Source organism: Cariama cristata, unplaced genomic scaffold, assembly GCF_000690535.1.
Source record: "Cariama cristata isolate BGI_N322 unplaced genomic scaffold, ASM69053v1 scaffold17232, whole genome shotgun sequence".
Lineage (NCBI taxonomy): Eukaryota > Metazoa > Chordata > Aves > Cariamiformes > Cariamidae > Cariama > Cariama cristata.
In genome coordinates this window covers 1-16,937 of record NW_009605667.1, presented here as the reverse complement: position 1 = coordinate 16,937, position 16,937 = coordinate 1, and the positions used below count along the sequence as shown (strand labels likewise).

At 47.1% G+C, this 16,937-nt stretch overlaps 1 protein-coding gene across 1 annotated transcript; it reads right to left on the bottom strand.

Annotated features, from left to right (window-relative positions):
* Positions 1-360: 360 nt before the first annotated feature.
* Positions 361-16,464, bottom strand: LOC104158422 (centrosome-associated protein CEP250-like; the record flags this gene model as incomplete). The annotated part of the gene is made up of 20 exons (XM_009696072.1): positions 361-662; positions 972-1,115; positions 1,455-1,589; positions 2,747-2,926; positions 3,786-3,955; positions 4,161-4,288; positions 4,984-5,177; positions 7,349-7,579; positions 7,761-7,907; positions 8,192-8,336; positions 9,333-9,515; positions 9,956-10,134; positions 10,431-10,592; positions 11,214-11,312; positions 11,803-11,899; positions 12,494-12,721; positions 13,859-13,965; positions 14,671-14,836; positions 15,619-15,701; positions 16,396-16,464. Coding segments are annotated over 20 exons (3,149 nt in total), but the record flags the coding sequence as incomplete, so codon positions are not given.
* Positions 16,465-16,937: the final 473 nt, after the last annotated feature.

Here is a 16,937-nt window from a genome sequence, read left to right as displayed (position 1 = left end):
CAACCCAAGGTATCAGGATGGAAGACTGATACAGATCCCAAATGTTTAAAGTTTACTGGACCCAAGGCAGAGCTGATGGATCTGTCTACCTGAAGGTTTCATTTAACAGTATTAACACGCCGACCTAATGAAAGAACACCTCCTTTTAAGGAAAGGACTACTCCAAAAGCCATTGTCTTTAGAAAAATGGTAATTGAAGGATTAAGAGAAAAGGAAATGAAACTCAACATCAAGAGAATGGAACATATCTGCATGGTTAGTTCTGAACTTGGCTTTTTAGGAAATGCTCTCAGAATCACTTGTATATGCAAAGATCTGAAAGAGGGAATCCATTAAGCAGCCTTGCAGGCTTTCATTTACCTGGCTTTTTCACTCTCTAAGATCTTCAATGAAGCCTGAAATTCTGTGTTGTGATGCTCGACTTCTTCCCATCGACTCCTTTCCCCCTCCAAGGACTGCAGACACACTTGCAGCTCCTTGTTCTGATGTTGCACCTCCTCCCATTGACTCCTCTTCTCCTCCAGGATCTTCTGGAGGTCCACAACCTCCAGCATCTTCTGCCTTGACAGTTCCTGTGCATCACTCAGATCTTGCTGAGCTTTGCGGACAATCATTTGCTGGGACTCTTCAGAGGCTGCTAGCTGAGATGTCAGCTCTTCCACCTCGAGTAAAACAGAACAGAGCAGTCAAAGACTACAGCTTGTCACTGTCAGCCATATCATATGCTGTGAGGAAAGGGAAAGAACAGCTTTACATTTCACACTATCATGAAAGTACCAGGTTCACAATGGATACAGCTGACTTGTTTAAAAATCTGGCCAGTAAGTCTCCTTCAGACCAGCTGAGATGGAGACGACACTGTGATGGCACTCAGAGGCATTACCCCACCAGCCTGCTCTGCAGTGGAAAGGCAAGAAGGGGAGAGAGACTGCCTGCTTGATGACTGGAGGAGCTATTGCTGTTGCAGTCACCTGTTTTTGGAGAGCATCCCTCTGCTGAAGAAGCACATTCATGTCCTCTTTGATGGTTTTGGTTTCTTCCTTGTGCCTCTTCTCCACTGCCTTCATCTTACTCTGAGTTTCCTGCAGCTCTGCTTGCAGCTTTTCTGTCATGTTCTGTAAGCGCAAATGGAGAGCAAGTTACTGGGACCTGCCATCAGGTTCAGCTTTTTCCTCCTTCTCTCTCAAAATCACATTCATTCAGCCACTTCCTTCTGCTTTTCTACCCAGTTCTGCTTCCATTGTGACCCTTCCTTCCTCTTGCTGATCTCTGGAGCTTACCAGGCTCTGTGCTTTCACCGGCTGCAGTAGTCCTTGCCTCCTCAGTCCCAGGGCTTATGTTTAATTTCCTTTTTACCGCCCTTCACTCTGTTCTCTGGTGCTCTCAGCCTCTCTCAGCTTACCTCCAGTTGCCAACTGCCTGTCCTTTCAACGTACCCTACTAGTCACACTTACCTGCCCATTCTCTTGCTGCTCTTTCACCTCCTGCCTGAGCTGCTCTAGCTGCTGGCAGGCTTCTCTTAGCTCTCCCTGAGTTTGCAGTAGCGTCTCAAATAAAGCATTCTTCTCACTCTCTTTTTCTAGCAGGACCTGCGCAGAAATAAAGAGCAGATGCATTTAAACTTCCCATACAAACTCTGCGTGGCAGGACTCAAAACCAGATGGGCTCAGACGTTCTCAAAGCACTATGCTGCTGGTGTCCTAGGTCATTATCTGTCCACTTGGAGACAGAGCTTCCAAAGTAAGATTGGCCGTATAAACATGGTCCATCCATGGTCCATCTGTGATTGAATCTCCAACAAACTCTTACTCATCCAACAGGAAAATGTGTGGCATTTCTCAAATGTCTCGCCTTGCTGGTGAGGGTAGCCCTCATCTTCTGCTGTGTCCTGTTTGTCTTTCAACAGCGACTTTTGCACCTGGTTCGCAGTACAGAAAATGCAAAGCTACCAGAGGGCTGAAGTTAGCAGCTCCTTCAGAAAACTCATGCATTCTGAGTGGCCTTTGGTGAAAATGACTTCAGTTGTAAGGGATTCAGTAGCCTTTGGTAAAGTACCGACACTGCAGGCACACACTGTCCTCTCTGAGTGCTGCCCTGTCATTTCAATCCCCGCAGGCACAGCTGGGGGTGCTGCTGTCCCTAGGCAGCCTGCAGAAAGAGGACTTTGGGGAGGACACCAGGAGGCCTCAGCGTATGACAGGTTTGCTTTGGCACAGGACATCTGGGCACAAAATAGCTTACCAGCAAGTGACTTCCAACACAGCCCAGAAGACGCCCCTGGTTTACTGCTCAGAAATATTTCAGAGCAGCCTTTAGAAAAAAAGTTTTTCAGGTAACAGTCCTGCCACGCCACCCTGTCCCCCCCAGACAATATCCCCATCCTCGTGGGGATTCGGTCCTACAAACTCACTTTGGTCTTAAATGTACTTAAGGCTGTAAGCACGTATCAGTAAATATCAAAAGAGGACCGTTAAGAGAACTGTGAAGATACTCTGAGGGAAGTCTTAAAGAACAAAACCAGAACACAATAGCAGCACAAAAATCTGAACTGAAAGGTGATGTTTCTGCCTGGCTCCCTATGAGAGGTCTCATTCCTAGTCCCAGAGACAGCCCTGCTTGCCTTTCACCTCACCTAATTCAATGTAGAAAACATGCAGGGTATGCTCCACACAGCCCCATATCCAGCCATCTCCCACAGCTCTGGCCTCGCAAAAAACCACACAAATTCTCCTTTCACAGTCTTTACCTCTTGCTTGGCATTTTCGACTCTGGTTTGCTCCTCTTCTTGTTGAGCCTGCATGGCAGCAACTTTCTGCTCCAAATCAAACAGCTTCTTCTTGTGCTGCCCTTCTGTCTCTGCCTTCTCCTTTTCCCATTGCTCCAGCGTCTCCTGCAGCTCTGAATGGTGCCCTTCCCGCTCACTTGCCTGATGAGGGGAGGAAAAGACTTCAAGATGAAGTCCCAGCCAAGCTCCTCCAAAAAAATGTGAAGCTTCATCCCTCCCACAAAGCCCCACCTGAGCAGTGCACAGTGGTGGCTTTATGCCCTCCGTGTCCTATCAAAGAACTTAAAAGGAGGCTCAGCAGAGGGAAAACTCATAGAATCATTTTGGTTGGAAAAGACCTTTCAGATCACTGCGTCCAACCATTAAGAAGAGCAGATGTTACCTTCCCCTCTCTCAGGGCTGCCTGTTTCCTAGCACCTCTCTCCTCCAGATTGCTCTCTGTTCTCAGAGCCTCTATTTCCAAAGCTCAGCTCCCTTTTCATCAACGAAAAGGTGCAGATGGACTGCAGGGGGAGAAAGACACCAGTGCCCTGATGCCCTGGTCACAAGACAGGCCCCGAGCTGAAGTACCAGGAACAAGGGGCCTGTTCCATACGCTTCAAGCCCAGAGACAATACCTCTGTCAGCTGTGAAAGGACAGAAGGAAAGGAACAAAGTTCCCAGGACTGCAGCTGGCAGCAATGCTAGGAGTCTACTCCATGGGAGACAGGAGTCTGGTAAGATCCTACCCCTTGGCTGCCATGCTTTGGTTGAGGACCAGCCAACCTTCTGTTGAACTTGTCTTAGGCCCACACTCAATCCGTGGCTGCCTTTACTGTCCCAGCATAGTCCTGGGGGTCTTCACATGCCTTCAAGTACGAGCCATTGGCTCTGCTGCCTGGCCTAGCAACGTGTGGCCTATGACAAATGATTGCTGTCATTTCTCATGCTCAGGCTATTATTCTTCAAAAGCCAACCCTCAAAGCTCACTTGAAGAACTCAGAAGCATATTGTTTCCTACCAGGTCTTGCAGGAGCTTGGTTATTTCCACTTCATGATCGGTTTCCCGAAGCTTGAGGGAATCGTTGTACTGCTGTTCTGTCTCCAAGAGCTGTTGCGCCATGTTTTCCCGTTCCTGCTTCATGAGAGATCTCTCTGCTTCCAGCTGCCATTGAAGGCACTTCACTTCCCCTGCAAACACAACAAATGGTAAGATTCAGAGTCTACACAGACAGTGGTTCTGACTTTACTGACCTTAAGCCACATAAATGTCAGTGTAGGAGGGATCTGCCTCCATCTCCTTCACTCCTCAGAAGCACTGCGGACAGACAGCTCTTTCTATACCACCTTCCCTAGGCAGGGGGATCACCAGAAACAAAGCACACGAAGCTCTCACCTTGGATCACCTCCTTGGCCTGCCTGACTGTGCAAAGCTGCATTTCAAGCTGACTCCTGGCGATCTCCAGCTGAGAGAAGTGCTGCTGAGCTTCAAACAGGCTGGATTCCAGGCTCTCCTTCACTGACCTGCAAGTTGTGGATATGGAGAGAAGTGCCTTTCTTGCTCCTGACACCCCCAGGGAGTTATTCCAGTAAGAAGGCATTCAAGAGCCCTACACCTGAGTACTGAAAATTGGTTGACATGGGAACTTCTATACAGAAAACATATTTCTACCATTTAAAATAGCAAGGCAGGCCCCTCCGAGGGAACGTCCAGAAGGCCCTCAAGATTTTCAGCATAAGCCTCTAGCTTCACCCTAATCAGTAGTGTTCTACTCACAATGTCTGTATGTAATAGCCTGGAATTCTGAAGGTCCCATGTCAAAGCACTTGATAAGAAAAGATCTATGTTCAAATGCACAGAACAAGAAACCAGAACCAGAGAGAAACTTGGGTTTCAGTAAGCATCTGCGTGGTTTAATTACTACTCAATTCAGAGCCAAGTTGGCTTGCTTTGGACTTCAAACAGCAGTGTGCAAGGGGGCACAACCATGAGCCCAAGGCTAAGGAGAGCTTTGCTAGCTTTATGTGTCAGAAGAATAACATTGAAATCATGGTATACTTTTTTATTTCCCCCTCAAGATTCTTCCATTTTCTGTCCATGGAAGGTGGAAACATCTGAAAAGCACACAGGATGCAATAAAGCCTCGTGTCATGACTACCACCTTGATCATTACAGACATGAAGTAATGTCCTGCCTAGGCACTCCTCCCTGCTTTTACCTGGCCTCTGCCAGCTGCTCTGAAAGGCCTTGTCTGTCCCGCTCCATGGCTGCCAGTCGCACCTCTAGAGCCGCCTTCTCATGAACCAGGAGTTCCTTCTCTTTGGACACCTTGGCCAGTGCATGCCCTTGGCGAGAGGACTCCTGCCGCAACTGCTCCAGACCACTGCTGGCTGACTCCTGCTGGCGGTAAACCTGAAAGCGGGACAAAATACAGTTAGAGTCCCTTCTCTGGAGCTCTGTGCAGAGCCAGCCAGGGCCGCTGCTGGATCAAATAGAGGAGAAAGAGCTCCTGTACTTGGGGCTGAAAGTTTAAGAGCATCTGCTGGATACCGCACTAATACCCTGGGCTGCCAAAAGGCACTGGCACTGTTAACTTGAAAGGGATGTGGAAGGCCCTACCGGGTTGCCTGGGACCAGACAGCTCCTTCATGACAAACCCCAGAGTACGTGTTTTCATGCAAAAATACTGCATCTTCCAGAACTGCCACTTTGCAAACTAAAATTCTACCAGAATCTATGCCAGTGCTGGGAATTTTCAGGAAAGGTTGAGCAAAAGCAACTTTGCTCACTGAAGAAAGTGGAAATACACATGGTTTCTTCTTCTAGGAAAAAAAAAGATGAAAGTGTCACCCACTTCAGTGTGTAAAGAAGTTGCACGCAATGAGGTGATGCGTGGCAGGGACACAGCCCTCATGGGGAGCAGTGTCATTCAGTGATTTCGGAAAGTCTGGCTGGTGTGGCCAAAGAGATGCTAGACTCTGTTTGTACAGTAGTTCATGTCAACAAGCCTGCTTACTTGACTTACACAAAGAAGTTTTCTAACAGACCTTGCTTGAAGATTAACTATGATTTTTTCAGCTTTTTTCTTCAGTATAACACCTCTGCTGTGTATTTGCCAAACATACCACGTACTCCAAAACTAAGGGTATCTAACACAGAACTGACCATCAGAAACAAACAATTCTGCTCTCAGTTATCCCATAATACCCAAGACTGTACATTAGCAAACTGACATTTAAATGATGACAAACTCCCTAGTCTCCTCCAGTGCCATGATTCTCCCAAGCTCTTTTTCCAGGGTACCAAAATCAGTTAGACCAGACTGAAGAGTCTTGTGTGATCACATCTTCTTCCTCAAAACCTAAAAAGGCTCTAACAATTCATAGCACCATAGAATCATTTAGGTTGGAAAAGACCTTTAAGATCATCGACTGCATCCTTAAACGTAACACTGCCAAGTCCACCACTAAACCATGTCCCTAAGTGCCACATCTACACGTCTTTTAAATATCTCCAGGGATGGTGACTCCACCGTCTGTTCCAATGCTTGACAACCCTTTTAGTGAAGAAATATTTCCAAATATCCAACCTAAACCTCTCCTGGTGCTACCTGAGGCCGTTTCCTCTCATCCTATCACTTGTTATTTGGGAGAAGAGACCCACCTCCACCTTGCTACAACCCCCTCGCAGGCAGTTGGAGAGAGCCATAAGGTCTCCCTCAGCCTCCTCTTCTCCAGGCTAAACAACCTCATAAGACTTATTCTCCAGGCCCTTCACCACCTTCGTTGCCCTTCTTTGGATGCACTCCAGCACATCAAGGTCTTTCTTGGAGTGAGGGGCCCAAAACCGAACACAGGATTCAAGATGCAGCCTCACCAGTGCCAACTATGAGGGGATGACCACTTCCCTAGTCGTACTGGCCACAGTATTGCTGATAGAAGCCAGAATGCTGTTGGCCTTCTTGGCCACCTGGGCACACTGCTGGCTCCTATTCAGCCGGCTCTTGACCAACACCCCCGGGTCCTTTGCCCCCAGGCAGCTTTCCAGCCACAAAGTTGCACGTATGCCTTAAAATGCAATTTCAACAACTTGAAGATGTCATTCCCATTCTTAGCAACACAAGACAGCAGACATTCCCTTGCAGCTTTGTCCCCCTCTCTAGGCTCAAACAAATGGACTTTTGAAAGTTGCAGACTTCACAACAAAAAGCATCAACACAAACATGCAGCCCTGGGTTTTGCCTCAGAAAAAGCATTCAGACCTACACAGTTGGTTTCTTTGGTCACATCCCACTCAGACTCGTGGACAACACCATCAGCTCTTTGCAGCTTATCAAAAGCCAAAAAAAAGGCCAACACAGATGGGGGATTCAAAGAAGCTGTAGAAGCAGAGGACAACTCAGACAACTGCACAACAGCTCTGCAAGCCCTCAACACATTTCCCAAAAGAAGTAAACAAAGCCTTCGGACCTCCAGCACTACCAAGTGTCGCCTTGACCAAACCACTGCAGAATCCAACAGCTACAGTTTCACTGAGCCAAGCAGCCAAATGCCCACCCAGAAGCACCAGGTTTTTGCTCTCACCTGACTGAGTTTCTCTTGGGTTTCTGTCTTCTCCTCTGCCAAGATCCTCAGGTCTACTCGCAGACCCTCCTGTTGCTCCTCTGCTTTCTTCAGCAGCTGCTCAAGGTGGGCTTTCTCTGCGCAGAGCTCTTCATTTGTTCTTTCACACAAGCTCAGCTTCTCCTGGTCAGAGATCTTGGCTCTCTCCATCTCGTCCACTTTACCTGACAGAACAGCATTCTCTTGCTCCAGCTACAATCACAGAAGCACAGAGGAAATACAATACAGTAAGATTTACTATGTGGAAGTTTGGCCTGGACAGAAAAATGAACACCATTTCCACAATCAGTCATTCTGTTGGAAGGCAAGAGGTCTGAAAAGAAGCAGCAGCTGGAGATGAACACCTGGCAAGATCTTGGGCAACTCTGCTCACCTGCAGCACAACTTTCTGCAGTTGGACTTTATCCAGTGCAAGAGCTTCATTAATACTGCTTGTCTTCGCTGTTGCAACACGTAGGTCAGCTACTTCAGCACTCAGCTTATTCTGGGCCCCTGTCAACTCTGCTACTGACTGCTCTGCCTGAAGAGACAGAAGAACAACGTGAAAACAAAGATGGGAAAATCCCTCACTTCAAGCAGCAACTCCACATCCCCTTTTGGGTCTCTGACCTACTCCCAGTTCAATGTTCCCAATAAGCACGTGGGGACTGACTACCCCAAACAGCCTGTGTGGGCTGATCACGGTTTTCCAAGAAGGAGAACAACATCACCCCTGTCTTCTACTGCCACAAACAGCATCTGTGGTGGCCTTGCTATCACAACTCCCTCTCCCACAAGAGCTGCCTAGCATTAAGGTGACCATACCTTTTCCAGTGCCATGGTAAGCTCGTGTTTCTCCTGCTTCAGCAGATCCCTCTCAAGGCGCGATTCCTCCAGTGTCTCTCTCGCCACTACCAACTCACTCTGTAATAGTGAATGTTTTTCTTCAAGTGCAGCTAAGTCCTTCAGTCTATGAGAAGGGGAAAGACAAACAAGTTTTTAATGTAAAGACATTCTCATTTCCAAAGCCAAGAGTATAGAGTCATAGAATCACAGAGTCATTTAGGTTGGAAAAGACCTTGAAGACCATCGAGTCCAACCGTAAACCCAACACTGCCAAGTCCACTACTACTGACACCTAAAGAATGCTGGAATTTCCTGACTAGAGCTGCATCACTCTTTGTCATTGATGTAGGCGAAACATTCATCACTGAGAAGGTAAAACAAGCTTCCAGAAATCACAGAATTTTTCCAAAATATTTCAGGTACTCTCAACTTCACAGCTTCCTGCCTGTTAGTTCTCTCTCTTGTCATTGATACAGTGGATACAAGAATTTCCAAAGTTCTTCTTTGGGGAAGACAGTCTTTTTAAGTCCAGATTAATATTCCCACAATTACTCTTGCCTTCAGCGGTGAAACAATGAAAAAGCCTCCAATTTTTTGGGGGAGGAGATGTGTACAGGTTTCCAATCCCATAATCATAGGATCACCGCATGATTCAGGCTGGCAGGGACCCCAGGAGGCCTCTAGCCCAATAATCTTCAGCTCATAGCAGCTGGGGTCAGGTATAGGATCAGTCCAGGTTGCTCAAGGCAAGATCTAGTTGGGTCTTCCAAATTTCCAGGGATGGAATCTGCACAACCTCTCTGAGCAACCTGTTCTGTTCCATGATTGCCGTCATGGTTCAATTGTTTGTTCTCCTTAAATCCAGTCTGAACCTCTCTTGTTTCAGTTTATGCCTGTATTCAACTACTCTGGTCAGGTTTGGGATGATTTTTTTAAAGGATCATAAAGAAAGTACAAGGAGGCAGCTATGGTGTATGTCAGCAGGTAGCCAGACGTGCCCATGTGCTCCCTTCACCCTTCTATGCTACAAATGATGAGCATGCAAAATTCATTCTTTTATGGTGGGCCTCTGAAAGTCCAGCAATGCCCACCCCTGCCCAGAGAAAGCTTTAACACTCACAGGAGCTCCTGGTCACGATGCGCTCGCTCCATCGTCTGTTGCTGCTCCACCTTTTCCCCCTGGGCTGAATCTTCCTTCAGCTGCAGTTCAGTGTTACTTTGACGCAGACGTGAGGCTTCTCGCTCCGTTACTTCAAGCTGCTGCTGTAGCTCTTCCCTGGTTTTCTCGAGGTTTGCACAGTCACTGCAGAGACAAGGCTCAGTTAGAGGAAGGAAGAGGCCTGAAGAGTCACGGATCCTATTTTCCTCATTCCAGGATAGAGTACGATAAAGAAGAACTTGCTCTTCCCCTCCCAAGGGAATTGAAGAGGGAAAGAGAAAGGAAGGCAGGCTGTTGCCTTCATTCAGTGAGAAGCAGTGGTTAGGAATGGGCACCCTAAGAACAGAACTCCGAGAAGCAACATGTCAAGAGGGAGGCGTCTTGTATTCCAACATCGCTCTGAATCACCAAGACAGCCTCAGGATTCACACTAGAGCATGAAAAGCAGTGACAGGAAGATGCTGAAGTGCCAAACACAGGCATGCACGTGGTAGGGCAGGCGAGTCCTCTGCCCATAACACCTCTGAACTCCCACAACTGGAAGCAGATTGCCTCTAGAACGCAGGAGAAGGAGAAACGCTCACCTTCTGAGTGCTTCTACCAGAGATTGGAGGTGCTGCCGGTGGCTGCTGGATGTCTTGCATTCCTCCTCCAGTTGCTCAAGCCTTTGCTGCAGCTTCCTGCACTTCTCTTCCTGCTGTCTGTGCTGGTGCTGCAGGAGATTGATAGAGTCCTGCCTGGCAGAAAGCTCTTCTTTCAGGGCCTGCAAGTTTTTTAGCACAAACAAGCAATAATGAGCAGGGAAGATGGCTCCAGAGAGCTGGGAGAAGCAGCAAGCAGAGAGACAGCTCACCTGAAGGCAAAAGCTGTGATGAGGGGGTGGAGATCAAGGACAGAAAAGCAGTAGAACACAGAGCTGGTGAGACTGGCAAGGCAATACGGTACCAAGAGTGGGAAGGCTAGAAAGAAACTGGCTAAGTAAATGGAAACATTTCAAGCTAAGTGAGGCATCAGCAGCTGGGCCTGTGGCCAGTGGGGAAGACAAGCAGAAATTCTCACCTGTGTTGCCCCACGCCTCCTTGCCAGTGCTTCCTGAACCAACACAAAGGCATGCTCTGCATCACCAGAGCTCAGGCAAGACAGGATGTTGCTAGTCTCGGCATGCTGAGAACTGTCAGCGCAAATAATGCTGACCGTGCTGTCACCGTCATCTAACACCACCTGAAAGCCCACATCAAGCTGTTACTTTTTGCTCATTCTACTTGGTTTTCTTTACCTATTTCTCCTCTTTCCCCCGCTTCACCCTAGTCATTAAAAACTCAATTCTCTCATTTCAGTCAACAGAGAAGTTTTGTCCCAGTGGCCATAAGTACTCCACAGATTTCTGAATACAGCTACTATAAGCAAGAAGAAACAAGTGTAAAGTGGCTGGAGGCTGCCAGAACACTCAGTTTCTTGAAGCTCTTAGGAATGATTCTGGCCTCCTTCAACTTCTTAGAGCCACATACATGAGCACCAGATCAACACTGGAAACAGCAGTGAAAGGAAACATTAACACTGCCCAGGGAAAAAGGAAGCTGATGAATACTGGAAAACAGCAATGAAAAAGCTAACATTTATAATTACTCTGAGCAGTAGCACAAGAGGATAAAAATGACTACATAAGGCGAAAGAACTGACTTTGCTAGAGGCTGTGTAAAAGACCTGATGATTAACCCCAGCCTCCATAGAGTGAAGTATACAGTATACAACATCTATATCTATTCCCTGGGCTACTCTGTTGACTTCCTCAAGTACTTTTAAATCAAATTCACACGGATGCAGTTCCAACTCTCTACTCACCTCAGTTATATCTTTTATCAGCTTTTGCAGGGAAAGATTCTCTTCTTTGGCACTTCTAGACAATGAAGCTTCATATTCTTTCTCTAACCAACTTGCTTCCTGAGAGTAGAATAAGAAAAGCGTGGGCAGGGCAGAGCTGCTCCCCTCTATAGCATTCCCATCCTCAGTAGCATTGTCATGCCAATAAGCCTCAGCCCTAGTGATTCCAGTACATTCCTTCCCATATCTATTCCATTTCTTCTTTGCTAAAACTAAGAAGAGAAAGACCAACAGCTAGTTTTTATAGACTGCTATGAAGCTGTCAATTCCAAGGAACTTTGATCCCTACAGACTTAAAAGCCACAGGCAGAATAGTATTGGTGCAGCCCCTTTGAGGAAGATGCCCAAATTGTCTGCAGCTCCCCTGCCACTGCCCGCACCTGGACTGACTCAACATGTGCCAAACACACAAGGAAAATTTTGGCAATGTGCCTGATGTTCCCCTACAGTTACCATCTTCACCACTCTTTCTCTTGAGGAAGCCACACCTCATGATGCTAAGCCTGAAGAGCAAATGCTGGGCTATCTCCCAGACAGAGGTAAAACATACTAGAATCTCCACAGTGTCATTAAGTGTTTTCATGGTCTTCTCCTTCTCCTCGTTCTGCTTCTGAGACTGTACAAGCAAGGCTGAAAGCTCCATCACCCTGAGAAGAGAAGAGAAGGTCCATGTGCCATTCCAAAAGCACTGCACACCATCCTCTGTTAAAAAGCTAAGCAGCTCCCAAAAACAGAGAAGAGAAAATTTAACCCAGAAAAGACAGCAAAGGCAGCATTCATGTCTACAGGTTAATACGCCTGATGTTGCAAAATGGCACTTCTTGCCCCAAAGGCCTTCTGCACTCAGTCTTGCAAGGAAACATCAGTACAGAGGTGCTACAATACTTATGATGGTCCTGGGCAAATGCCTCCCAACTCCTTTAGCACAGCCCTGGGTAGCAAAAGGGCTGTACAAGAAACAGAGCTCTCTTTACGCTGGTCTCAATTTCTCTACCGAGAATCAGTTCGCAGTAAAAACTTGGTAATATGCAATCTCTTTTCAGTCTTGTCCTACTCACAAGAACTTCTGTCAGTCAGACGGTTTTTCCTATCCATTCTGTTGAAGGCAATAGCTTGACTAGGGACAGAAACAGGGCTGTGCAGAATGGGTGTGTTTTAAACGTGAACACAGCCCATCTATGAAGCATAGAAGCAGCCATAAAGGATAATGTTGTTAATAGCAGAGTTGCAAACACCTTTACCTGTCCTGAAGCTCCTTCTTCTCCAGGTCCTCCTTGACTTGTAAGTGCATCACTTCCCAAGTCTTCTGGCTTATTTCCTGTTCCACTTGCTGCTGTGCCTGATCTCTCAGGACACGTCTACCCAGAGTGATGGACTCCCAGAGCTGTCTGCTGGAGTTTAGGCAGGAGCAATTTGCAAGTATAGCTCCAGAAAGCCTCATTTGCTCTGCCTTCAGCTCTGACAGATCTCTGAAGAAGAACAAAGAGGGAATGTTCACACCACCATCTTCATCACCTGACTCACTTTGGAAGCATGTAATTGTGCAACAGTGAAAGCTGGCAGGGAAGACGACATCTTCTTTGGGGACGAATGCTTCATCTGACCCTTTGGGATCAGGACACATCTTGACAGCTGAGCAATGGGTCTACTGGATAGTTGGCAAAAGAGTCTCTTTTCTCCTCAGAGATAGGAAGAAATGCATGGCACAGCCAGAAGCCTTCAAGGACCTCTAATTACTCTTATTAATTGTAGCTCCTGCTCAATCTTATTAACATACTCTAATTATCATTAATAGATGTAAGGAATTTTACCAAGGCACCCAGCTTTTATACCTCGAGGATCAGCCTTAAGCGACCTATGATTATCAACACTTGGACTGCTAAGAGGTTCATGACAATATCTACATAATAAACATCTCAGGAAGGTGGTGTCAGAATAAGCCTAAAATGTTGTAAGAAAAAAGCACAAATAACACAAGAATGAAACAGTAGGTCAGGCATACTCTGCACTAGTAATCAACTAAGATAAATGGCTGACAGTAACCCAGAGTTTGAAATTGCATGCTGACACCAGAAGAAAATACTACTACAGCTATGCTATTTTTGATTGTGTAGAAGGTAACTGTGAGAAAGAAATCTCAGACAACCCAAGAACAAGAAAGCAATCATCAAAAGAGGTATCAAACTAAGCAAAATAAATTGGATAAATGCAGTAACAGGGTAGAGAAGCTATACTTTCTCTCAACAATGTTGGTACAGGAATAAGCAGATACAAACTGACCAGGATAAATGTAAGCTGGAAACAAGAAGGAAAAAAAAAAAATGCCTGTGCCTGTGTTAATATGTCCAAACATCAGCATAGTCAAGTTCATCGGTCCAGGGCCTCTGCCTCGCTTATAGCCCAAGCCCCTCAGTTTGATCTGAAAACCAGCATCAAACAAAATGATTCTCAAAAGAGCCTAAAGCCTGCTTAATGGCATTGCTTCAGACTGTCAAAGGAGAAGTCATATCTTCAGCCACACCTAAAGTAACATTAAGGCTCAAAAAACAGCTGTGAAGGGAAGCCACATTTTTTCTGCAAGAGATCTAGCCTTAACTTCTACTCACCGGTCAGTGGCAGTCTTCATCTCCAGGAAATGACGGCGGAAGGTTACCACCTGACACCACAGGCTGAGTAGACGGTTATGTTCACCCCTTAAGTAGCTGTCATGAACCTAAACATGCAAAGACAAAAAGAAACACCAATTCAGCCCTCACTGTCACTGTCCAAGTCGTTCAGCTGTGAGACAGTACAACCACCACCACCAGGTCTCCCTTAATAACAATCTCAACAGGGGCATCAAGGACTGAATGGGCACCACAGAAGCATCCTCAGTAGACCTGCCACCTGACTTCAGAGGCGGGAACATCCACGCTTCTCCTGCAGCAGTGGCTATCAGCAAAGCAAACTGCTCAGGATTCACCATCTCGCCTTGCAGAGGTGTCCAACAGTCTTGGTGGAGGAGGACAAAAACAACCCCAAGACCAGGGTCAGGTTTGCTTACAACAGGCGATTGGCAAGGGAGGCCTGTCAGACTCTGGATCTGAAAACACACAGACCTCTCCACTCGCCACTGCTCTAGACAGAGGTTTAGGAACTATTGAAAAGACGAGTGGTCCTGTGTGACTGCCCTGCAGTGCCCAGCAACAGCAAGCATTTGCCTTTAGGACCGAGCAGCATGGCCACAGCAGGTGGGCATCTTCCAGCACCACAATTTGCTGACACTCCTCCAGCTCACACCCCTGTATTCTGCTCATCAACATCAACACATCCTCAACAGAGCCACAACTTTCACGCAGCAACTTCTCGATGCCAGAAATAAAATGCCCTCTCATTCCACTCTGGCATCACGTCTGACATTCCCACAGCCTATCCTTACCTCACGATCAGCGCGCCATTCCCTCTCCTTCAATTCCAGCTCCTCCCGGGCCCTCATCCAATCTGCCGTCAGTTTTCCAATATCTTCTTTGAGGGCTGAATTAACCTCATTCGCTTTATCGAGGTGCTCCCGCAGCAGAGTGTTCACTTCTGCCAGATTCTCACACCTTGGAAAGGGAGAAACAGCAAGGAGGTCACGGAACAACTGCTGTCCACAAGCAGCATCTCCGTGATTTCCCAGCTCCTTCAACACTGACTTTGTTGTCAAATTGAGAGGCAGTAAAAGTGCTGTCTAGGATTAACTAAGAGCTCTCTGTGATGGCAAACTCCTTTGCTTCTCCTTGCTTTGAGCCTTCAGTTTCCATCTACAATTTTGGTTCCCCCTTCCTCTTCAACTTTGATGACGCCCACACTTAACGTCTTGCCTCCCCATCGTGCTGTCTCATCACTGGGTGCATCAACTTTCTCTACCATTGTCCCAAGTCTCTCAACTACTGAACTACAGAAAAATTTAGGCTGGAAAGGGAACCTTGGAGGTCACCCAGAATAACACCCCTGCTCAAAACAAGGTTATGCTCAAAACAGGATATGCTGTTCAGGTAAAACCAAACAGGAGAACTCCTGCACCATGAAATGTTCAGGATGCTGCCAGGGCTTGATTCTCAGCCTGAACCAGGGCTCTGCTGAGTAGCCCACCTACTGAATTATCCAATAATTTCGGCTGGGAAGGGACCTTTGGAGGTCACCTGGAACAACCCCCTCGCTCAAAGCAGAGCCATTCAGCACACAACACTATTGCTGCACTACAGAACAGATGGTGGCCCTTTCTCCTTTCAAAACGGCTTGCCTGACTGCTTCCCTTGGGGACACTAGGTAGCACTGACAGGTTTTCCCTCACTTCCATCAGCATCCAGGATACCAAGGATGAGGGAACGCTTCTGCCTTGTACCTTTGCTGCTCCTCTTCCAACTGAAGCAGTGCCTTCTCCAGGCTGTGGACTTCTGTGGCTTCCCACCTGCCTGCAAGGGATCCCTTTAGAAGAAAGGAAACGGTTAGTTAAATTCTTGTGTTCCCTTCACTACTCTTAGCATCCATCACTTTCCTCTCCATTTGTTGGGTACCTCAGGAGCTCGTGGCTTCTTCCAGGCATCACAGTGTCATGACTACGGACACGAAGGGAGGGGAAGGCTATTACTCAACGTGAGTAGCTCTCCTCAGCCTCCCACTCTTGCCCTCTCACCGCTACGTACGCTCAGCTCATGACCGTGAGTGCTCACTTTGACTTGAAGCCCGGGAATACTCTCCTACCCTCCATTTCCCAGGTTTACTTTAGCCGTGAAGCAGAAAGAAAAGCACAGAGCCAGCTCTGCATGTTGAACGCCAGCATTCTTGCCTTCCAAAATGCTGTTTCAAGTCATTCTTTTTCAGAGACAGCCACAGGATGGAACAGGCAGTATAGCCCTCTCCTGAGACCTAGCACAAATGCTACTCCATCAATAACACGCTCTTTCCCAAAATTAAAATCCATCTCGAGCGGGTTTTTGCGATTGGCATTTTGGGGACTACTGGCTGCTCTGAGAATGGCAACTGGCAAAACACTGATGGGCAAACTTACAGTGCTGCTTTAAATCCTCAGCTAGCAAAATCTGGGTTTTCTCCACCATTGCTTTGGGGAGCTTTTTGTGTGCGTTAACGAATGCTACGTACACTATCTTTAGTTCGCAACCTGCACACTCACCACTCCTGCTTCCAGCTGCTGCTCCAACTCGCGACACCTAGTCCGGTACTGCAGTACCTAGATGGGTACATAGAAGGAAGATGAACAAATGCAGCTTCTAACGGACTCGGCTCCTCCTGCATTAGCTTTTCTCTAGCCCAAGCACAGTACACTTCACAGTGCTGCCGGTGCAGTCAACAAGAAGTTGTTGTGATATAGGGAAGCTTCACTTGATCTGATATTACAGAAACCGAGATAGGGTTTCTTTTACACATAGCACTACCTGCTCATCCCAAGACAGTGATGGCAAGCAGGATGATGAGACAGGCTTAGACAGCCATGCCTGGCCTATGGCCACTATGTACCCCAAATCAGTATTTCCAACAGGCTAAAAGTCCAGTGGGAACTTCAAGTTAGAGAAATGAGTTTTCCCAATTGCTTTTCACTATTTAGCAAGCACAGTTAGTTCTGACCGCAGTCCTGCTCAGCCAATGCGCAAGGCGGATTTCTGCCCAGCTGCAGAAGACAAGCAGGGGTAAGAAAAGCAGGAT